This window comes from Molossus molossus, unplaced genomic scaffold, assembly GCF_014108415.1.
Source record: "Molossus molossus isolate mMolMol1 unplaced genomic scaffold, mMolMol1.p scaffold_m16_p_1, whole genome shotgun sequence".
In the NCBI taxonomy this organism is placed as follows: domain Eukaryota; kingdom Metazoa; phylum Chordata; class Mammalia; order Chiroptera; family Molossidae; genus Molossus; species Molossus molossus.
In genome coordinates, this window is record NW_023425344.1 from 73,936,288 (window position 1) to 73,960,566 (window position 24,279).

The 24,279-nt window shown below is 46.9% G+C and overlaps 1 protein-coding gene across 2 annotated transcripts in view; it reads right to left on the minus strand.

The window, feature by feature from the left end:
• Positions 1-428: 428 nt before the first annotated feature.
• The window catches only part of UNC5C (unc-5 netrin receptor C), a 369,308-nt gene continuing 345,457 nt past the window's right edge, over positions 429-24,279 (minus strand). The window contains exons 13-16 of one of the 2 annotated variants that reach the window (XM_036269940.1): positions 11,556-11,705; positions 9,520-9,684; positions 2,924-3,102; positions 429-2,192 (exon numbers count right to left, since the gene is read on the minus strand). In XM_036269940.1, the coding sequence (XP_036125833.1) occupies positions 2,027-2,192; positions 2,924-3,102; positions 9,520-9,684; positions 11,556-11,705 (660 nt within the window). In that variant the 3' untranslated portion in view covers positions 429-2,026. The remainder of the gene's footprint in view (positions 2,193-2,923; positions 3,103-9,519; positions 9,685-11,555; positions 11,706-24,279) is intronic. The other variant, XM_036269932.1, reaches the window with a different exon arrangement.

The following is a 24,279-nucleotide window of genomic DNA, read 5'->3' on the forward strand; positions in this document are numbered from 1 at the left end:
AGAACGTGAAAGAAAAGGCTGATTACCAGAATATCAATATTTTCTCAATGATGAGGATGAAGGGGACCTGGAAATATCAAGAAGTCATCAAAATAGCCAGGGGATAAAATATATGTGGAAAGAAGGGAGAATATGGATAAACTTATTTCTAATTCAAATCCATTCAGCAACCTGGATACCTCTAGCCCAAAGGTAAATAAATGGCAGCCATGTTTTGAAGTTTCTCATTCACACAGATGGGTTCTTGTTTTTCAGTCTTGGTTTGGCTACTGGGCTGTTGACTCTATTCCCCACCTGCTGAATGAATGGAGTCCCTGTGGTAAAACAAAAGGCTTGTGATGGTTCTAAGGAAATACCATAGTTTACACAAAATATTCTCTTGCTGAACTATTTTTCAGTTAAAAAAATTTTAATTAACAAATTTTTGACCAAGACAAGGAATAGAACATAATTTTTCTACTAACCAGGAAGGCAAATGTTCCCAAGAAAGGAAAGAAAGTGATGATTAAAGGATGCCATCTCTCGGTGAACAGCATAATTCAATGACACAAAGACAAGACTTGAAAGCCTAACAAATATGCTACAGATTAAAATAATTATCTTCCAAGTTGGAACTATTTGAAAGGCATAATGCAGCCAGGACCAGAATCTAGCTGTACTGGATCTCGAAGTGATCCCGCTCAGAGTCCACCGTGGTCTTCACACTGACGAATGAGACTGGAGTGGAGGGCCAGCATCTTAGACCTTGAGAGTATCTGATCCCACCCCTGTATTTACCGGTGAGGAAACCGAGGTCTAGTGAGGTTAGACGACTTTCCCAAGGTAGCAGAGCCAGACAGTGACAAACCCAGAATGAGAACTGGTGTCCTGATTTCCAGTTCAGAGGCTGTTCTTCCAACCACGCTGCCTCTAAGGGAGACAGAATCTGAGGGGAGTCGATGCGGGGCCATGTGACCCCGATAGCAAGTGGACTTGAAGAGAGAACTCCGAGGAGAAAGACCCGCCTGAGCAAGCTGAAAGAACAGACCGACACAGCCAGTGAGCATTTATACCTCTGGGGCGGAGCGATGGGAAAAGATGGAAGGTCAGGGACCAATGCCTGCGCAGTTAAACTGGTGCCCACGCCCACCTGGTTACGGGAGAAGGTGAGGCAGGTCGAGTCAACACCTAAATACTAACAGTACTGCTAACAAAAACAGAAGTTAAAAGAAAATCCTTTTACTAGAATACTCGTAAATACTCATCAATAATAATAATGATGATACCTTTAAAAAAAAAAACACTTCAAATTGCATACTACAAACACACATATTGTGAAGAAATGCTTATTTGTGTGGTTGAACATGAATCACTGTCTTTCCTGCAATGCTACAGCTTTATTCCCAGAGGCACCGCATGGGTGTCTTCAAGGAACAAGGAGTCGTCGTTATTTCTCCTTTACACTTAGATTCTCCACTTCCCTGATGCAAACAGAAACACTGGTTTTACCAGTTCTAGAAACAGAACACTGATGCACATGATTTGTAGCGAAAGCCTGTGATTTCTCTGTAAATTACTGATCTGAAATAGACACGACAAACCATCCACAGCTTCAACTTCAAATGACTTGAACAAAAATAGAACGAGCCATGGACAGTGTCTGCATCCCTGTCCAATCTGATGTAAACAACGTTTGTAGAAATTGGGTTTGTTAAGAAAGTTTATCCATATATCTGGATAGCAATAAAAAGCGTTTCCTAGGAAACTGTAAGATCCTGTACCACACAGCATACAGCCCAACAAAGAGGAAAATAAGGTTGGTTTCTAGATTCAAGGTACAAATGTACACAACTGTTCTTAACTCCTGTGATGACGTCCCATGAAGGGGGCGTGTGTATCGGTAGCCGCATCTGTTTTCCTTCTCTCTCCTGCCGCCCTCGCACCGTGAAGCTCGTTGGTCTGGTCTGGATTTCCTCCTCAGCTGTGATCCCCTGGACGGCCAGACTCCCTGTGCATTCTTGTCCTTCGTGGTCAGTCCTGGCGTGGGTCAATACTGTCCTTCTGCTGCTAAAGACACGACTGTTTCATGTCTTCCCATTTCTTCCAGGACGGCTGCCAGCATGCTCAGGTTTCCATCCGGGAAGTTCTGCGCTTCCCAGAGATCCAGGATGACTCCAGTGGGGCTCGATTTGGTGGCAAAGTAGTTCAAGTACCTGGAGTTGGGAACGGGCAGATGTGCCGGCTGGCATGATTTACAGATCTCTTTTCTCTTTCCTTCTTACTACCCCCTACTGGGTCCCCATGTGCCTGGTAAGTGTCTAGGTCCCACTTGAGAGAGAAACTGTGGTTTACAGGGAACTAGCCTATACTTAATTAGATCAGTCCCAGGCAAGAGACGTAATGTTTAACTTTGTTAACCTCAACTCCGAGTACAATAATTTAAGAGACAAGATGTGTATGGGTCATATCCTAAACAGGAAATCAACAGACTTGTGTTTTCTCTCCAGCCCGGGCTCTGATCATCTTTGACAGGTCGTGCCCTGTCTTCTGCTTGGTAGTGATGGCAACATTTTACAAAGAAGAGGCTTCTGAGGTCTCTTTATAACTGAACGTCAGTGCTGTGCTTTACATATTAGTGACTCATGCAGCTGTAGGTCCTGCTCCACAGGAGATGGAGAACAATAATTACTTTAGTGTGTGGATACATCACTTAGGGGGATTCAGCCCATCAGCTTTGCTTTGTCGAGAACGTCTCTCAACAATGTGTTTGCAAACTCACAGTGCAAGGTACAAAGAAGAAGCCTAATACATATTTATACAATGAAAGTAGATAGATGTATGGATTAAAAATAATAATAATAATAATGCTGCCCAATGTCTAAACGTTATCAGCCTGGAGCCCTATGTCTAACAGAAACTAGTCCCGGAGCCTGGCCATACCCACCTGTCCAGGTTTAGCTTATGGGCCAGCATCCTCCAGTCGTGACCTCTTGTCTGGGGGGCATCCAGGCTGCTGCAGAGCTTCTGCCGGATAGGGGGAGGGATGCTGAACGCACTGGGTCCGGTCATGGTGGTGATGGTGCTCGCTGGGTCCAGCAGAGGCAGATCGATGCCAGTCGGTTCCTGTAGTTCAGACACAGGAACAACAGAGCATTATCTCTGAAGACAAAAGCAATCCCTGCAGAGCCAATCACCATAATGCCTTGTTCTGAGCAACGAGAAGGGAATGGGGGCTATTATTCTTCCTGGTAGGAATGGCTCCTTCCTGGCGGAAAGTTGTGATGAGCTATCTTCAACCTGGCTGAGAGGAAGAGGTCCGTTTTGAGCTGACTTTGCGTAGCCCTGGATTTACGGGTGAACAGATCTCACACAGATCTCAGATTAGAGGCCAAAAGTTCAGAGCTTCAAGAAACTGTCTGACCCTGAGGGGAATGCCCTAGGCAAGTGCCCAAGTAAATTCTTGCTCTAACCTCTGCAGAAGATGGCTTGGTTCTGCTTTGGTCGAATGAATTGGAACACAGCTTTCCTCTAAATGATATCAAATTAAGACTAATTTTTTGAAGAAAATGGTGAACACAGTATATCGCCTTAGGGAAAGCTGCTAATGGCACCCTCCAATTGCTGTACACCCTTATTTTTTTAATCTAATTTTAGCAGAGAAAACTATAAATTGGCTTTTAAAATAGTTTCAGCTCATAAAACAGCACAAATGCAAAATCTGAATTTCATCCGTAGGAGAAACTCTAATCATTTTCTGATCTTCTGCTGGTTGGAAAAGCAAAAGCAATTGTTGCCTGGGAACTATTAAAGCAATAATAGAAAATCTCCTTAATCTACTTTAAATGTCACCTCTCTCTGTCTCTCTTTTTAAAGCAGGTAACTCCTTGGTGTGCATAATAGTTGCTAGAGGATAAACTAGCCACACACAGTTTCAGCCTTCAAGGAGACTCTGGTATCTTGCAGGGCTCAGCTCGGGTCAGTTCCACCATTGCCCAGAGTCCCCAAACCGTGCTGCTCCTGTACTGCAGGGGTTGGGGGTCGCTGCTGCCTGCGCCCCCGTGTTGACTGACAGCGCGTCTTGCGTTCTGGGACCAGCAGCCAATGTTCATTGCTAGGCTTGTGTAATCTCACGGCACAGGGTCCACGCACATGTCAGAGCTAAAAAAAATATTTTATTTGCAGTAATACACATATCTACCATCAAAGTATTTGGCTTCAAAACCCAAACATTGGCAAATTGAGACTCCTAGGACTCGGTTTGCTCCCCTGTGTTAACTCCAGCAGCACCCGCCAGGATTTAAAAGACTGGTATGAATGCAGACACAACAATGGGAGCGGGGTTCCCATTGTTCCCTTCAGTGGGAATGAAGACACGACGTGCACCGGGCACGGAGCTCCTTCCAAGGGGCCATGAGGGGAGAGGGCCCCTGGTCTCACGGGCATAGGGCTTAAACAAGGGGGACCATACGGGCTATCCCAAAGCACTTGGCATTTATCAATGGATTTATGTTAAGGATGTCTGAACCCAGGTGCCCAAACTGAGATTAGACATAAAACGATGCGTGTTTGGGTTGGGGAGGTGGAGCCGAAGAGAAATCACATGGTATTTCCACAACTTAGTGCCACCAGCCACATTGAGGTCCTGCTTGCTTCTCATGTGGATATGAATGCAGGGTCCAGAAGGAAACCCGCCATGTCTCTCAAATGACCCGCACCCTGACTGTCCTTCGCTGGCAACTGAGGTTAAGATCTCGCAGAGAGGAGTCTGCTTTGCACAGTGCTGTCCCCAGAGATTCCTGTTGCTGTCGGTCACAGTAATTCCCTCCTGCTTCCCTGTGATCCGTCTCTGCCTGCCACTCTGGTCTTCCTAAAGCACCAAGCTGGTGTTTCTCCCTCACCCCCATTTAGAAGCACTAAATGCCCCTCCTACCACACGGAGCCCCAACTTTTAATCAGGCAGTGAGGGGCTCATCGGCTGGTATGAGCTCCCGGAGGTGATGCCCACATGGAGCAGGGCCCCTAACAGTCTTTCTCAGGTTGCCTCGACATGACTCAGACTCTGCTCAGACCAGATCACTCACCGTCCCTAGCACCTCTTTTTTTTTACTTTTTTTTTTTTTTATCCTCACTCGAGGACATTTTTTTGTTCAGGTAGAGTGGGAGGGAGAGAGAGAAACAGAGAGAGAGAGAGAAACATCGATGTGTTCATCGAGTGGCTGCCACCCGCACGACCAACCAGGGCCGGGGACAAACTGCAACTGAGGTACGTGCCCTTAGCGGGAACCGAACCCGGGTCTCTCAGGACCGCAGGTCGACGCTCTAACCGCTGAGCCAAACCAGCCAGGGCCCTAGCACCTCTTTCAAGGGTGTACCTCTGATGGTCCTTTCCTTCTGCACTTTCCTTTCATGTGTGGCAGTCAAACTCCTCAATGTCTGGATCAAAACATGTCCCCCGAGCCTGCCCTGAGCAGACGCACCCTCAGCGCTTCCCACAGAGTCGCACGGTCCTGGAAGTCTGCCCTGCGCACGCTGGGTGCGTTTATATGTGACTTCCTTCGAGTGCTCAAATTTCTAAGAGATGAGTGCATTTGTGTCATTTTCAGAACTCCTGTGGCACTCAGCACAGTGACTTGCACATGGAAGCTGTCCACATTATATTTGCTAAAATGGAAGAAAATATTTTTCCTAGTACAGAACGGGTCTAAAACCTGTTTTGGACAGAAGCCACCCCATAGAGCGGTGTGTGAAGCATCCTTGCAGCGAAACGTGGCTGAGAATATGGTTCTTCCCGCAGTGAAGTCCTGGAGGCACAGGCCAGGTAAAGTAGGTGTGGCTTTCAGAAGTTCTGCTCACATACCACGTGGGCGTCCTTTCCCAGGGACTAGAGAACCATCAGCCCTTCACGTGGACCTTCCAGCTCTGACTCGCTAGCCCTGGCTTCTGTGCCTGTTCATGTCTTCGTGGATGAAACAAGTTCAGTAGGGCGTAATGTCGTCTCTCTTCTCAGACGGCTGACAAAAGCCGTAGAGGTGAAAGAAAAATACCACTCTACATTTACATTTCCTCTAGTAGTTTCGCTCGCTGTTAGTTCTTCCTCCACTTCCAGGTAAAAGTAGAGTTTGCTTTCACGGAATGCTTATTACAATCATCGTTTATGATCTGGGTCCCATCTGTCTTTGATGTTGTGGGTCCCTTAGTTAAGCATATGATTTTTCACCATTAACCAAACAGCTGCTATGGGTGATGGGACACATTCCAGCACTCACTCCACAGCAGATTCAATTCCGCTCCCACACTCTGACTCTTCCTGAAGTCAATTAGAAAACCCAGGGTTTCCCAATGGTCATTTGGAACAGATGATAGAAAACAGAAGGGGCCAATAGATGGCATGGCTACCGCAGACTGATGTTACTTTGTACATTTTTAAGATTATTCTCTGTGTACACAGAAGTGTCACATATCAATAGTTAATGGTTTTAAGGACTTTGTCTATACGAAAACTAAACAGAAGGCCTGAAGGGATGGTAAGTTTCTGTTCCCAACACCATTTTTTTCTCTCTTGATGGTGATGGGCAGCTTCCCTATTATTACCTCCCCCAACCCTCTAAAAATATTTTATCATTTGCATTTTGACATTCATTCATGCCCATACTTTTCAGACATTTTCATGCTTAAACTTCATCTCCGTGAAGCTAACGGCTTTGTTTCTAGCTAAGGAATCTCTGGCCAAAGCACGTGGAGAGGAACGATTGGCCGGCTCTTGACATCACCAGGGTCTATGTCAAGCACAGCCTGGTCTCCTGGGGGGCAACGTCCTCAGCCTGACTAGAGAGGCCGAGGGCCATGTCACTTTGTAAATAAGTGCTGGCGAGGGGGTTGAGAGGTGGGTGGCTGGGGAGGGGAGCTGCACACCCCGGCAGTCAGCTCATTCTTGGGAGACAGGATACTGCACCTGCAACCCCAGTCCACCTGCCAGCTTGTGGGGTGACCCTAGGGAGGAGCCCCGTGAGAAGAAAGACACCAGAAATGAAGCTTTTCCTCTGTTCCTTATGGTTTATCGGTCACAGTGTACCCCTTCTAAGAGCTTCTGATGAGGATCCGGGTCTCGGGGCTCTCCAGGGCTGACGGTGCAGGGCTGAGCTTCCTTCCCCAACCTCAGAGCCCCGCCCCACACGCCCCCCTCGGTGGGCGCCTGCGCCGCATTCAAATGCCAACAACAACGGTGGGACTCGGCGACCCAGAAGTAAAGGCAGCACGGTGCCCCTTAATCCCCAAAGTCACCGGACTGCGGTCCTCCCGCCCCGCCCCCTGCGGACACCCCCCCCCACCCCCACCCCCGGACCAAGGCCTCGGACAAGACCGAAGGGCTGGCCTCTCTGAGCTGACTGCCCCCAAGCTGCAAAAGAAACCATCGTGTCCTCTCTGCTGTCACCAGCACGTCCTTACAGCGCGACCGCCCTACGCAGAACCGCGGCCTTCGGCAGAGGGAGGGCGCGGCCCGGCGGGAACAGCCCTCCAGCCCCTTTCATTCGGCGCATCTGATCCACCTTTCCTCACACAGCAAACGTCCGCTGCACAGAGAGCGGGCATCAAAGCGGCAGACCTCGTCGCCCCTCCAAAGTCCCGCAGCCTTTGTTGTCCCCGGAGCGGGGTGGTTATTGAACTTTGCAGACCTGCTGCGCCTGCAGCGGGAAACACCCGGAGCCCGCAGGGGTGGCGCTGTGCCCGGAGACGGGGCCGGCGCCCGGCCCGCGGTTGCCATGGCGCCCTGACACCGAGCTCATTCCCCATGAATGTCACCGCGGCCTGTGACTAAAGTTGTTTATGAGTCCAAAGTCTCCTGAAACTACGGGAGGAAAGGATGACTGCGCCCGCCAGGCTGTGGGAACGAGGGATGGAGCGGCACCGGGGCGGACACGCTTCACCCCGAGGTCTGCTGGGGAAGACGATCTTTACACACAACATGTGGAGAGAGACGCGGTGAACATCCTGACATTCATTCCTCACTGTGCACGAGGCAGCGAGCGAGAGGGCGTCTTTTCAATCGCACGCTGTCCCGCTGCAGGGTTAAATACGACCTTCTGCGGCCGCGATGCTCCTCTGACCCCGGTACCCCACCGCCTCTGTCCCTCCTGCAGGAGGGTCCCCGCTCGGCCTGCACCTCGGGCCCAGGAGCTGATAGGTTCGTGCACACGCCCTCTTTGCACACAGAGGTTATAAATAGCAGCGCTGGCTGCTATTTCTGTCGCGGGGACCTACAGAAGTGCGCAACGGGACTGAGTGAGGAGCACAGCAGGGAAAGGCTAAAGGATGGCAGCTAGCTAGTGGGAAATGCGCGGATTTTACTTCTATTTCTGGAATTTTCTCCTATGCTGGAACCGGGGAAGAGGGCATCTTCTCTTCTCGTTTTTAATTCTTATCTTTATTGAGGTATAATTGACATAGAACATTGTATTCATTTCAGGTGTGCAACATAATGATGCAATATTTGTGTAGATTGTGAACTGATCACCACACAAAGTGTGGTTAACATCTGTTCTTATATATCTTATTTTCTTGTGATGAGGACTTTTAAGATCTACTCTCTTACCAACTTTTAAACATGCAATACCTTATTATTAACTATAGTCACCATGCTATACATTACATCCTCATGGCTTTTTAAAAAAATCCTCACCCGAGGACATTTTCCTATCTATTTTCATACAGAATTGGGAGGGAAGGAGGGAGGGAGGGAGGGAGGGAGGGAGGGAGAGAGAGAGAGAAATTCAAGAGAGATTCATCGATTGGTTGCCTCCCACACAACCTGACCAGGGCCGGGGATCAACTGCAACTGAGGTACGTGCCCTTGACCAGAATGAACCCACGACTCTTTGGTCTGTGGGCCAGCTCTCTAACCACTGAGCAACTGGCCAGGGCATGGCTTACTTTTTAATAACTGGAAATTTGTACTTTTTGACCTTCCTTACCCATTTTGTCCACCCTCCACCCCTGGCTCTGGCCTGTCTTCTTGTATTTGGAGAATGATGTGTTAGAGAGAAAGGAGGCCAAGAAATGTCTCCTTTCAACAAGGAAGAAAAGGGAGAGAAGAAAAAAGGGGAGAGAAGAAAAAAGGAGGGTCAGGTGCAGAGGCCAGTTTCTCTTCCTCCACCCTGGGCAGCACAGGAGGAGGCCAAGGTAGGCTGGCCCCCTGAGGAAAGGGGGGGGAGTGTGGCTAGTCAGGTGCTTCGGGAAAAGTTACTCCATGGCACAGAACTTAAACCTTATATTTGGAATTCGGATCTGTGGGACAAGGTCAGAACATGATCCTCACATTCATATCATAAAAAAAGTAAAAGATTTGTTTTTCAAAAAGGATTCCCTATTCTTTTATGTATCTAGCTCCCTGTGTTCATTAAAAAATATCGGTCTATTAAAGGACCTGTAGAAAGCTTTCCCAGGTCTTCCCACGTGGCCTGTATTGAGATACCTTTATGCTGCACACGGTGCCTCCTCCCCGTCAGTCCTCCCCCGATTTCGGAGACGCACAGAGCTCCTCACCTCGGAGACAGTGCAGTTGAGCTGGAAGATCTGCCCTTCTCCTTCCACCTGCCGCACACACAGCTTGCACACCAGCTCCGCCGTGTTCAGGCTGAATCTTTCCAGAGTGAATGTGCAGTGGAGGTTTCTCTGAGACCCACTCCAGATATGGTAAAAAGGAATTTCCTAAAGGATATAAAAGTGTGAACCACGCACGAGTGACTAATACCGACAGGAACTACCCGACACTGGGCTGCCACGTGCTCTTCTCAGTGTTGCACATGTAACCTCCTTCAATCACGACAGGCCTGCCTAGAAATACATCCCTAACCCTTTTCAAATGGAAAAGCTGAGGCCCAGACATGTTAAATATGCCAGCCAAAGCCCCACTGCTAGTAAATGGCAGAGTTGAGATTTGAACCCAGCAAGTCAGCCTCCAGAATCTATACACCTAATCAGTCTGCCACTTGTGTCTCATTAAAAAAAAAAAAAAAAAAAAAAATCCATTGTAAATGGTTTCAATAAAACCTACACACTCCAGTCATTGCTCATTAAAAGGGATCCCTGCCGTGGTATTCCAGAGACAAGCAAAGAAGCTCTGAAGGACAGCGGGCTGATCCAGTTCCTTTTCATGCCCACAGTCTCCGTCTGCACAGGCCGGGGAAAGGCAACAGCACTGCCGTTGGACACTGTGGACTCGGTTAGCAGCCGCTGACAAGCCCGTGGCCTAAACACCACTAAGCCTTGCTCTGGCCGGTTTGGCTCAGCAGTTAGAGCGTCGGCCCGCGGACTGGAGAGTCCTGGGTTCGGTTCCCACTAAGGGCACGTTGCAGTTTGTCCCCAGCCCCGGTTGGGGTTGTGTGGGTGGCAGCCCTTCGATGTTTCTTTCTCACATCGATGTCTCTCTCTCTTTCTTCCTCCCTCTCTCCTTCCCGCTCTAACTGAAGACAAATGCAAAAATGTCCTCTGGTGAGGATAATAAAAAACAAAAACAAAAACAAAAAAAGCCACTAAACCTCTAACAGACATACATTCTCAAAAAGTCTAGACCACCTTACAGAACCCACCCTAAAATCTTTTTTTAATAAAGGAAAGGAAAGGTTGATACATACAAAATGGATGGATGCCGTGGTTAAGAGTGGAGGATAAAGTGCAAACGAGAGCACGCTCCCCTCACCTAGTGGTACTTCGGGGCAAGTCCCCTAAGCTTTCCTTGCCTCCGGCTCCTCATCTGCGAAGGAGCAGGCAAAGGAGTACCGAAGGCACACGCCGGCCGGCCTCAGAGGAGACAAACAACGGGCACGAGTGTCTGGCAGAGGGTAAGAATTCCCCCAGACTTAGTTTGAACTAATATCAGATTATCACTATTATAAAAGTACTATTTTCCATTATGATTGCACACAGGAACTTGTTAATAAAAGGAGAAAAGGAACTTGTTCAAAAAAGATCTGTGGGCTTTTATGGCAGTTGCAAAATAAGGAGAAGAAAATACAGGAAGAGATTTAATGAGAAAATTAAGAGCTAGATCTTCAGATAGAGCGGGAGGGAGAGAGGAAGAGAGAGAGAGAAACATTGATGTGAGAGAGACACATCGAGTGGCTGCCACCCACACCATCCCAACCAGGGCCGGGGACAAACTGCAATCGAGGTACATGCCCTTAGCAGGAACCGAACCCAGGACTCTCTGATCCACGGGCGGACACTCTAACTGCAGAGCCAAACTGGCCAGGGCTGTTCTTATTTTTGTTACGAATGCATTTTGAGGCTTTTTAGAATCAATCCAATGTAAACATTTACGCTGAAAATGTAATGGGGGGACTTGGAAGTCTTATTTGCTAAAAATAAAAGAATGGTGGTTCAGTTATTGGAAGGATAATCAACTAAAAAGCATTCCTTCACATATATCTAGAATGTTTTTCAAAAATCCTAAATAATCCCAAATTATTTTGCAGAAACAAGTGATGTGCATACGTCAAGGAAGGGAATCTTATGTTTAAATAATTTTAGTCCTCTTTCATGGAGCTGCCTCCAAGCCTTTATCATCTTGGGCGCCTTACCTGATACTTAGCCAGCAGTTTGCTCTTCCAGAGAGAATGGGCGACGTCGTGAATAGACAGGCGCAGGTTGTGGGTGCTGCCTTTGAAATGAAGGGCCTTGGGTTCTTCTAGGAGCTGTCCTCCCATCTGTCTCTCAAGCTGCAAAACTTCCTGCAATGACATGGCCCAAACCAAAAGCAAATTACTTAAGTGGATCACTGCCATCCGCTCTCTCTTCAAAAGAGTATTTTCTCAATGCGACTTCCCCCGCTCTGCTAACATGTGATGTCCACTTCTGCAACCCTGAGATCCTTGGGCTGAAGCCCCTGCCAGTGTGTGGCTGGACCCTACTGACCACTTTCTGTGTTTCAGCAATCACACTGTTGGTCCAAATTCAGTACATTCTGCACTTCCTGACTAACAATCAGAATACTTATTCACTTACAAGAAAATAAACATAAAAGCCCCAAATTGAAAAACCCACATCAAAGAAAAAATAGGTGGAAATATGAATAGATAAGTATGTAGATTGTCAGTGAACTTTTAGGGAAAGGTGTAAATAACTAGAAGACAAACCCGTGTCTTGGATTTGGTAAAACCAGCTCGTGAACAAAAATTTGGAACGTGCTTTGGGCATTCCCCCCCCACCCAATCTTTTGTAGTTTCTTTACCTACAGAAATAAAATAGTAACATTTTTCTTCAAATGATCCATTGCACAAATCAAATGATCAAAAAAATTAAAATACGCTCATTATATGTCTTGTAAGAGGAAAATATACTGATGTAGATGAGGAAGATTTCTCAGAAGCATCAAATATTGAACTAAACAGTTACTCAGATTAAATTTTGAAAAGAACATCTCAAGAACTGTGGCTGATCAAAAAAATTGCTGTTTAACTTTACTTATACTATAAAGATGTAAAACGAAGACAAATTCTATATATACTTCCATCTCTCAAGCTAGTTAATGGGAGTTAATGAAGCATTTCCAACTACAGCTGCAATTATCCAAACAGCATCTAACCATGAGTTATCAATGAACAAAATACCTGGGGTCTCCTTTGCTATCTGAACTGCCCCTGTGCACACTGTGTTCCCCCCATGCTTTAAAAGTTTTAGTGATGTAAATATGTAGGTAATTCACAACCTTTATTTTTTTTTATATAGAAGTTCAAGAAAATAATAGATTTTATAAAAATATAATTTTCTTCTTTGGTGAGATTTCCATGGAAAACATGGGGTTCAATAGCACAGGCCATTTCACACCCATGTATTGGGCACCTACCAGGGTACCAAGCACAGATGGGTCACAGTGGAGAATTGTGGGTATGGAAACCAAACTGGTTCAGTAAGTGCAGAGCTCACCAACATCATTGATTAGATGTAAGCAGCTCATTTTAAGCTACTTCTTTAGTGGTTCTCAGCATCCATCATTTCTGAGTAGGCCACTATTCTGAACAATGCAAGCTGCTGAAGGGACCTATGAGGTGTAGGATATATTAGGATCACATGGAATGGTCTCAGACAGGCACTCCTCTAATTAGTGTCTAATGGAAGAGATGAGGCAATAGCACATTGACGGAAAGATGAGCATGGTCCAGCTGCTTGAGAATATTGACGCTGAGATTATTCAACATTGCTGGCTGATGAGTAGCTATTACTTGTGACAGGAGACTGAGCAGTCAGCCAGCCCCCAACCAGTCAGTTGGCCACCCAGACACATATGTTGTGTCACCGTGCCCTGACTCTGCTGTGCCTGCGGCTCAGCAGGCTCTGAGGGTCCCCAGTAGGCTGCACAGATCCACCCAACCCAGAGTCACACATGCTCCTCATGGACCTCCCACCACACTTCACACTCCATTCCTGGACAAGAGCCTGGCCATGTGGAAATGAAGATGAATAAGAAAAGTGAGGGTTAATTGCAGTTCCTTTTGCTTCAGCAGGAAGGCATAATGAGCTTATGTTGATCATGTTCATGTTCAGTGTCTAGTTAGCATAATAGAGAAAGCTGATGTTCCCAGTGAACCTGGCACCTGACAAATTCTAAAGCCAAAATGATGTTTGTTTATAAGCCATTAGAAGAAAAGTAACATAATTAGAAATCTTTGAGATTACAGTCATGCCAATCAATCAGTTCTAGCTTCTTTCCAGTATACCCTAATTACCTCATCAAGACGTCTAAAGATCAATCGATAGTAATTATCTGATTACTATAGATCTTCATTATGTCCAAATTATCTCCCTGGGATGTCTGAAAAAAGATGCATTGTATTCCGGGAGGTAATTGTACCCAACAATGTATAATCCACACCCCACTCTTACAATCAACATAGCTTGCAGAGGAAATAGAGAGCATTGTCAGCTTTCTTGGCAGGGAGGACAATTGAAAAAAAAGCTAAATTGCCTATTGGCCATGACCTTGAAGTCAAGAAATCTAATACCATGTTTCGAGCACAAAGTCTGGGTTGGAGTCAGCCCAAGAATAAGGCTCAGTCCTTGGCTTTGGCCTTGACCTCAAGTCATGGTAAAAGAGCTCTCCTTAGGGGGGAAGGGCACTGGGCTGGCTTGAGCCCTTCTATTTTGAGAGAAAGTCCCAAATAAAGTGCCATTTTATTTTACTTCTTAAAATTTTATTTTTGTAGTTCTTTCTTTTTTTTTTTTAAAGTTACAGAATATTAATTTGTATTTGTTTCAGGTGTGCAGCACAGTGGCTAGACATGTATTTATGAAGTGATCCCCCTATAAGTCTAGTGCCTACCTGGCACCATACGTAGTTAATACCATTTTGTTGACTATATTCTCTGTGCTAGAAATAAAGAGCCATTGTAGACAATGAGACCAGAAAACACGCTTTCCATGTCCCTAAGCTCTCCATCTCTCCACCAGCCAGGAATGACAGTGCTGCTGTCATTGTGTCCCCTGCGATGGGACACAAGCCCCGGTGGGAGCTGAGCTGCGCATCACGCTTAGCGATCCATGCCTCCCTCAGCGGTCTCTCAACACACTGATTGCACATGCCCATCGGTCACAACTTCTGAGCGTGCATTTTGTATGTTTCTTTATAAATGATACATCTATATTACTACATCAACATGTTAATGTATTATAAAATATAAAGTTAAAAGCATGAACTAAGACAAACGCAGAGAATTCACGTTGTTGCTGTTGTTTTGGGTTTTGCCCCTGGGCTCAGTGGGCCCGGGGTGCGGGGACTCCAGTGAAGACTGCAGGCCAGGCAACTGTGCTTTCTCTCCTGCCTCTGGGTAGGAGTAAGTGACTCCGTTAAAATAATTCTTACCGAACTTAAATGTTTTTGTTTTTATCCTGAAAAGTAACAACTGGCATCATCACACTCAAGGTGCTCAACTCCAAGGAAACAACAAAATAAAGGAAAAGATGATAACCAAAACACAAATTAACATATTAACGTGGACACCAACGATACTGCCATTAATAAGTCAAACAACTCCTTGACAACTAAGGTCATCTACAACCAAACCCGGGTCGGAGATGAATCGCCGCATGAGCGAATCCTGTGGGTAGCCTCCGTCGGAGGACAGAGGAAGCAAGCCCCCTTGCCAGGCTAGTCAGGCTTTGATTCCCGTAGTGATGGTTTAGGTATTATAATTTGAGATATTTTATAGCCGATCCTACTTAGAAATACTGTAACTTGTATTTCAGAAAGCTGGATTTTCGAAATTCCTTCTGCATGAATCATTTTGGTCATTATACATATGATACAGATAAGTGAGAGAACATAAAAGTAACAGATGTCGGAATTAGTAAGATATAGCTTCACAGTTAAATGCTTTCCTTTCCTTAATCTTCCTGGGTGCATTCACTCAGCATCAACGAAGCACTCGATGTCTGCAGGAACCGTGCCAGGCTCTGGGGCACACAGACAAGCGAGCCCCAGTGGGTCCCTGTCGCAAGCCACTCAGGGACCATGGCAGGGAGCCCCACAGAGAATATGCAACCCCAGCACAGTGTGCTCAGCTCCAAGACAGCTTCCTGACAGGCTGCTTTTGGACCCAACCATTAGGATATTTCATACAACTTGAAAGAGAAAAGGAACAAAATATATTTAAGGTCAAAAGATTTAGGAAGACTTAAGAAAAATATCATGACTTTGGGGAAAAAAATGCCATTAAAGGAATGAGGATCATCTAGGCTCTTTGTTCTCAGAAAAATACATGTCACCTTCCTTTGCCAAGGCTGTCCTTCCCCGGGGCAGCGCCCCGCCGCGGTGCCTTGTCTGGCTCTAGGTGACTCCCTGTTGCCCTGATTTGCTCGCTCTGCTCCTACAGAAGAGGTCGCTCTCTGACTTCTGGCGTTGGTTCCATTTCCACCCCTCAAAAGATTCTCTGATGGGTCAGTTATCAACAGAGGTGTCGCGAGCCCATTGCTTCACAGGTGCATACACACTGGACCCCCAGTCGTCGAGTCCCCAGGAGCAGAGCCTGCTTCCCGTGGGGATCTGAGCCATCTGGCTGCTTCCCCGGCCCAGAGGCTGCCCAACCCAGGCAGGCTGAGGGCTGCATCGATTCAGGGAAGCCATGAGGGATTGCTCGAAAGGCAGGGACAAGGGCTTCCACAGCAGAAACAAGCAGCTTTCACAATAACCAATTAAACTAAGACATTATCCACGTCAAGCCATTAGCCTGGGCCACTTGAGAGCCACAATAAATCCAAGCTGTTTTAAAGGCCTGGACGTACAAAGGGAGCCCGTCTGGCCAGCACCCAGAGCTCGGTCCTGGGCTCTGAGAAGACAGGCTCTTCGCTCATTCAGGGCGGAGGGAACATTTTCCATTCACGGCGAGTGGGAGGAGCCCCGTGGCTCCTGGCCCGGTTCCCTAACCCAGACTGTGCAGTGCTGCTGGGTTAGATGCCTCCGCCTCCACAGCCACTCTCCTTCCTCCTCCTCCAGGTCCTGCCCAGTCTGGGCCAATTTCCCTTCAATGTCAGTCGCACTGAGCGCACCTGAGAGCCCCGGGCCAGAGCTGCTCACGCGGAGGTTCATGAAGCCTGTGTCTAAGGACGTGACCAGTCTCTGCCTGAGCGCAAAGCAGGGACTTGATGCTGGAAACTGGGAGGTGCTGGGGCCCTGGCTCTGTTCTCCACTCTGTGCTCAGCCTTGTCCCCTGATCACTCTCGTCCTGCTCAGGAACGTGTTTCCTCTCGCACCAGGCCCCGAATTGTGCCCTGGTCCTCTTCCCTGGGGGCACGTGCCTGGGCTTCCAGTTCCTCAAGGGGTGATGCCCCCGTCCCCCCATGGGTATCTAGCCCTTAGCTTCCTTCCGGCCTCTGCCTTGTTCTCCCTCCCACCTCTCTCCCATTACTCCTTTCCTGTTCTCATTAGAAATCGTATCAGTTAGGAAAGGAAGACACAGATGATTCAACGCAACTCTCACATAACTCATTAAAATCTTGTCTGGAGGAGAAGGTTGGGGGAGGTTAAAGCAGGGCTTTGTTTTGCTTTGCCTTGCTTCTTTCTCGCTATTGTCTGGATGAGATTCGTCTGCACTCTCTTTATTCTTGACGGAAACATACAGCCGGAATTAGCTGCAAGTAAGTGCTGCCAAGGAGCCTGGGGACAGCGCCAGACCTGAGCAGGTGGAGGCAGCCACGGTGGGACGCCACTACCAGCGCCACCCGGAGGTGAGAGCGCAAAGTGCAGGGGACGAAGCAGTGCGCTCCAGGAGGTTTCTTTTGGTCGGAGGCCTGCACCTCTCTGCTCCCGGTGGAGGACCCGCACTCCACACTCTGTCCAGGGTGCTGGGCCAAGCGCCAAAGGCCGAGCTGTGCAGTTCAAGACCTGTGCCCACCTTCCCCACGCTTCTGCCATATGGACACAGGGCTCTGGAGGCACAAAGAACAGACTGGCGAGCGTTCAGCGTGCCCCGCGTGTGAAACAGGAAAAGACCAACCTTCAATGATTACACTGACTGGTGTGTAAAAAAAACCACATCTCCCATCCGATTTTATGGAACCTGCTTTGCTCCTATTCATTCTTTCATCCCTTGTTGAAACCTGCCCTTGTCATTCAGGGACGAGGGATTTCTGCCATCCAGAGGCCGTCACCGCTGTGGCTGTCACAGCTGTGGGCTGTCCTCTTGCACAGCAGAAGCCGGGACGAGTGCGAGCCTTCTCCCCTCCCTGCCAGCTTTCCAGGGCTGCTGCTCTCCGCTCCCCATGGCCGAGTCCTCCCCTGGCCGCGGGCGCACAGCAGGCTGTGGGGACACCGGACTCTCTGTCGCCTGGCCTCTCCTCCCGGCGCTGGTCGTCACTGAGGGCATCAGGCCTGGCTGTGCTACTCTCCCAGGGCTCACGCTGGGGAGCCCTGCTCCCCCTCCCCGAGTCTGTCTGCCATACCTCATCCCTAACAACGAGGCGAGGCGGGCTCCCGGACCGTGTGCAACGTTTCCCCTCGAGTCCCTCCGTGTCTAGGGCCGCCACCACGGATGCTTGGTTTAAGCTGCCACATCCAGCCTGCCTGGTCATGGTGGCTTGTGACAGTTATGGAGCAAAGCACCAAAGGGCCGCACTGTGGGAAGTGGCCATGTTGCTTGTCCACCTCTGCTCATAACTCTAAGGAAAAGATGACTCTTATCTCTATCTATTAGGAATAAGACTCTTGAAGTTGTTGTAGAATTTCTCAAGTCTTCTTGTATTTCTGTTCACCCTTCGCATGTTATTTTTTTAACTTATGTTATTAATTAAAAAATTTTTTTTTCTTTATTGATTTTTAGAGAGGAAGGGAGAGGGAGTGAGAGATAGAAACATCAATGAGAGAGAACATCAATTGGCTGCCTCCTGCATGCCCCCCACTGGGGATCGGGCCCACAACCTGGGCATGTGTCCTGACTGGGAATCGAACCGGCGACCTCTTGGTGCATAGGTGTATGCTCAACTACTGAGCCACACCGGCCGGGCTCTGTTATTAATTTTCTGTTTCTGCAGCAAGAAATTACCATACACTTAGGGACTTGGAACAACACACACGTGTAACCTTACCGTTCTGCAGGTGGGAGTCTGACACAGCTTGAGCTAAAGTCAAGGTGTTTGAGGGGCTGCCTTCTTTCCTGGAGGCGCTAGGGGAGAATTCTGCAAAGTCACAGTGCCGTGTAAGGGGACACATACACAGGTTCTGAGCACTGTGTGTAGATATCGGGGTGGGGAATGTCTGCCCACGACACTATTTTCTCTTCCCTCTCTTAAAACAATTATTCAAAATGGCAGGTAATTTCTAAACTACCCAATAGGGCGAAGGCCAGGGCCAAGTCTCATGAGCAGATGATAAAGATGGAACCCATTTAGAGGCACCAAAAACATCCGTGCCCCTGAACGGCTACCAGCAAACCTGAACCTCAGCCCACAATTACATTGCAACGAGAGTTAATATTTTCATTGAGCCATTACCTTCAAAATGCCAGTATACTCTAAATGCCCTCCCAAGGATAATTAACATTATCGAGTGCCTATTCTGTGCCAGGAAATTTAATAACTTTGATCTCTTTGAATCTTCTAAGCGTCCCTGATGCAGACCAAATGACTGTCCAAAGCGGTCAAGTTCAATGACCAGGGCCACAGAGCTGACGGGTGGCAGGACCAGTCGAGTCAGCCAGCCTGACCACTTTCCTTTCATGCCACATCCTTCCGTACACTGGGCAGGGAACACACGTTGCAACCTTCAACACGTTTTTGTTGCTGATGTTATCTAATATGTGTGTTACATGTATGAATACATTAATTTAATTCCAGAGACCAGGGTCCTGAAATTAGATCAGGTTAGTTTTGAGGTTGTTTGAGGAAACTGAAAGATAAGACATGGTTAATGGGACCAATTCCATGGAGGCCCAGCCTGAGGTGAGTGAGAGGAGGCGGGTCTCAGGGGTCCTGGGTTCAGCAGGGTCACATTTTGCCATGGCGGGGGCATCAGAAGGACGCTAGTGAGGAAGGCACGAGGAGGCAGGACAACAGTCACATCTTTTACAGGCTGCCTGACTGTCTATAAGTGCAGCCCACAAAACTGAGTATCACACAATCTTTAACTAGATTTTCTTCTTTCTTTAATTTTTCCCAAATTTTTAAAACAAAATATGATATTTCACAGAGTTACTGTGCCAAAACTACAGCCTGAATTCGGGTATGTGAAAAATGAAGCAAAGCCAAGAAGACTCTTCTCCATGCCCCCGACGGCATGAAGAATGCAAGCTGGTATTAATACACACCTTACTAGGTTCGTATCACACATACACTGGCCAGAAATTCAACAAACATCACAGACTGTCCAGATTGTATGCAAAGAACTCCTCTTGGGGGTTCTAAGTCTCAGAGTTCAGGACAAACCCCTTTATTAATAAAGGGAAAATCTGATACATTGTACCATTAGGATAGTGGGGCAGACATTTCTTACTTCCACATAGAGAAATGCTTCTCCTGAAGTGTTTTAAAACTTATCCCAAATATAACCTTGTTCTCTATGAATGTCTGGTCTATTATCATTGGGATTTAAGTCTTTGCAAATAATAAAAGGAAAATACCAATATGATTAATTTAATCACCTGAACGGGGGGGGGGGGGGGGTCCGTGAACGACACCCAGCACAATCTTTTCTCGAGATGTGACCTTTCTCTTTGCGCATGGAATTCTACACTACTCTGACAAATCTCAGCATCTTTATCTCTTTACAGGAACTCAACTTATCCATGGCTCTCACTGCCTCTTCGAGCATATTAACAGGGGGAAAAGCACAGGAAAACAAACCCATGCGAAAGGTGTCTAAAAGAATTACTTGTCTCCCAGCAGCCTTGACTCTTATACCAGCAGTCATTGTCGACATTCTCATTCTACAGCAATGCTTCCAAATTGCTAAACTGCAGCTTTTAAGTTTCAGGTGATCATTTGTGCCCCCAGGCTGAACAAAACTTGGGGAAATTGTTATGAAAGCTGCTGAACTCAGAGTGGTGGGTGGGAAGATAAAAGAAAGCAGCAGGGTTGCTTGAAACGAATGTGGTGGTCTCCCCCCCAACCCCACCCCTGTCCACATGGACAATATAAGCACCTATGATAATGTGTGGGAATTAATATTCTCGCTATGTTCAGCTCCAGACATCATCTTTTTCTAACAGCTCTCCAGACGGTGGGGTACTTAGCCCTGAAAATGAGTGTTCCACTGGGCTTCCCGCTCTGCCCTAGTTCAACATTCTCTGAGGGTTTCTGCGATTCAGAAAGAATCCCCAGTACACAGTAATAACTGTAAGAAGGTATCAAGTCCGGGGAGACCCACTTTGGGACGTCATTTGCTGAGTGGAAGAGGAATTAGATTAAAACACAAACAAGTAAGTGGGACTCTTTTTCATCAGAGCTCAGACTGGGTGAGAAGAGGCTGAAACGAAAGGCTTCAAGGGTGAAGGAGAGTATTCGAGGGAGCGTCCCTTGGGTGGTGCAATAGGGGACAGTATTCAAGGGAGTGTCCCTTGGGTGGTGCAATAGGGGGTAGACCATTGTGAAACATGGAGGGGAGGTGATACAATCAGGGACTTCAGGAGAGCAGGAGAGACTTGGAAGAGGTGCTCTGTGGAATTTGATGAGTTAAGAAGAGATAAATGAAAGGATTGTGGAGAAATATAGCTTAGAGCAGATATCTTGAGATTATAATAGACTCAATTAGCAATTTATGAGTTTTTAGAGCAACTCAACAGCCTGGAGGTGGAAGTCGAAGGCTTGTTCATTGGAGGTCCTCTTCAGCTACAGAAAATGAAAAGAACTTTCAGTAACTCTAGATGGCAAGACATTTCAGAGTGGGAGTGAGTTCCCTGCAGATACGGCTGCGAGCAGATGAGGGTTTGTGGACCAGGAGACCACAGAAGGTTGAGGGAGGTCTTCCTTAAGAACAAAGTGAAGCTCATGCAACTGTGTGTGAGAAATAGCAGGTCAAATGATGGTGGTCAGAAAGGAGGAGTTTCACAGATGGTGATCTTGGCAGGTGGTCATCTTGGTGCAGCTGCTAATGAGGATGAAATCTAGAGCATGTCTACACTGGTGGGTAGATCATGCGGGATGATGTGAAGGCAAAGGAACTGTGATTAAGCAGTGACTTTGAATTTGAGAGGATGCTGGGAATACAATGAGTAGAGAAAACAACCATGAGGCAGGTACTCCTAGTGTGGGGATATATAGGGTGGGGCAAAAGTAGATTTACTGTTGTGAGTATGTGAAACACAGAGTTTCCTCTTGTATTAGTACTTATTAATGATTGTATTATTTTCCATAAGAACAACTGGAAACTTATTTGCCCCATCCCGAATACTAAGGGTATTCTGCACTAAGGAACTGAAATGGGTAATGAATAACAGAAAAGCAGAATAAATAACAACAGAACAGGGATGCCCCAGAAGTGGGCATGGGGTGTGAGAGTATTGGTCCTCTTCCCCCCCCGGCCATGTGGCCAGTCGGAGGGTGTGGTCCTCACTGAAGGGAACGCCAGGATACTCAGAAGATCCAGTTGCAGTTCATGTAAACAGGTAGAGAAATGGGGAAGAGAATGATTTGAGGAAGTAGGAAAGTTTGTCCTTAAGAAGATTAAAGTTCCAAAAAGATCTGTGAAAGTGTTTTGGATAATAGTTCTGACCCTTGACTGCACAATGGAATTACCCAGGAAGTGCTAAAAACAAGTAAACAAAAACCAATACCCAGACCAGTTGGATCAGAACCTTTGGGTTGGGATCCCAGAGTGAGTCTTTTTTTAAACCTCTCCACCTGACTCCTATGTGTGTGGGATAGAGAACCACTGATTTAGGAAGAGCAGGAGTGAGAAGCAGGGCGGTCTGAAGAAGGAAGAGGTATTTGGAAAGTGTGATGCAAAGATAGTGTTTATGGATGACAGACGGTAGAGAAATAGGGATATGGGAGACATTAGCAGGCAGGGTGCCGAAAAGGCTCCACTGAGGTAATGAAGGGCCTTTTTCTGAGTTTATTGGCCCCAAGTTTCCAATTACGGTGTGAAGCAGTGTTGTCTAGGCTGAATTAATTGTCTCCTTGGTAAGTTGGATAGACTGCTCACCTGTAACCAGGATTTTGGTATTTCTGCACTATTAAAAGGCCGTGAGGTACAAGAAACCTTATCCATTATTCATGTTCATTTCAGGCTAAGTGCCGGATCCCCAGGTGCTGAGAGTTATAGATGTCTGTTTGGAGAACGTTGACCGCCACACAAACTGCTCTTGGGATGTTTCCCCTGCTTAAACCCGTACATCACTCATTCTCGGTGTTGCCCACTAATTTAAATAATCAAAATTATTTTATAAACTATTACTTTTGTTTGCATGGATTTGTGTATGTCTGTTGGGAAAAAAGGTCAAGCGTGCCTGAGTTATAAGAATTATGTGTGTGAATATAAAATATGTGTATCAAACATTTCACATATGATGTAGATCTTCTAAGGTATGCTTTTTGCAATGATTTTTCTTGGAAGATGTTAAAAAGATTTGCCTTAATCAGACCCCATGGCTCCTCTACGAATACAATTTTCCCTAAGAAGAATTGAAGCCTAGGATGATTTCTATCCTGACGGTGCCTCAGAAGTATCACATTTGCAAAGAATATAAAAGAAATAACCTTAGGCTTTACACTCGAGCCGTGTGTTCACATCATTTATTCAACATCAGAAACCCCTACAGGCTCAACCGTCAAAAATGCGTCCAGGGACTGACTCGGCCTATTCCCTTCATGGACCCAACCTGCCACACTCAGTGTTCATGACCCAGAAACACTCTCTGGATAGAAACACCAGAAAGAAATACCCTGATTTTCAGGGAAAAAAAAAATCGTTTTTCCTGGCTTCCTTGACACTTTTTCTTCCATTTCTCTCCTTTCTCTGGGTGCTCATCCCCCGGCAGCTCCTTGGCAGGCTGCCCTTCACCCTCCCTTGTGATGGCAGGGCCCCCTGGTCCCTAGGTTCTAAAGAGTGGCTCGTTGAGAAACCCACTTTTGGACTGGAGAGTCCAGACTGCAGCCAGATGCCTGGAAGGGAAGCGTCTGCTCTCCATTCAAGAGCTGTGGGACCTCGAGCAACTTCCTTAACTTTTCTGTGCTTTGGATTGCACTTCTGTAAAATGGGGATAATGGTATCCTACAGGGTTATGGTAAAGATTACATAGGTGAATAAAAAATATTTAGAATCTTGCCTGGCAGATAGGAAGTTCTCAATAACATTTATTTTTATTATTGTTTTCTTCCTCTACTCTCCCTTGATATTCTTTCTGATCACCATGGATGACAACTATCAATATACCATTGGTTCCTGAGTCTCTGTCTCAGAATCTACTCTGTTCAGAGAGCCACACCCACAGTTCTGTCACATGGGGCTCGTTGTCCTGACAGCGAATTCCCATCTCTAACTCAGTACTCCCCAAGCAAGGCACCACATCCACAACCCAAAGCTACCCACCCCTGCGTTTGCTGCTGTTACTTGAGGTGGACTTGATCTTTTGCTCCACGAATTCAGTGTTCGTCACCAGGTCCTGCAAGAGCTGCTGGAACAGTACCTTTCACACGTCTTCTGTTCTTCTCATGCCTCTGTCATCAACCCAGGTCTGCCAAGCTTTTCTTCTTAGCTTGACTCTATCTTTCCACTGACATCACACTGGTATTTTAAATGTATATTTCCAATCACGACTTTCTTCTGTTTAAATGCCTCCAGTGACCCTACATTAACTCTATCTGGCAGTCAAGTGTCATCCC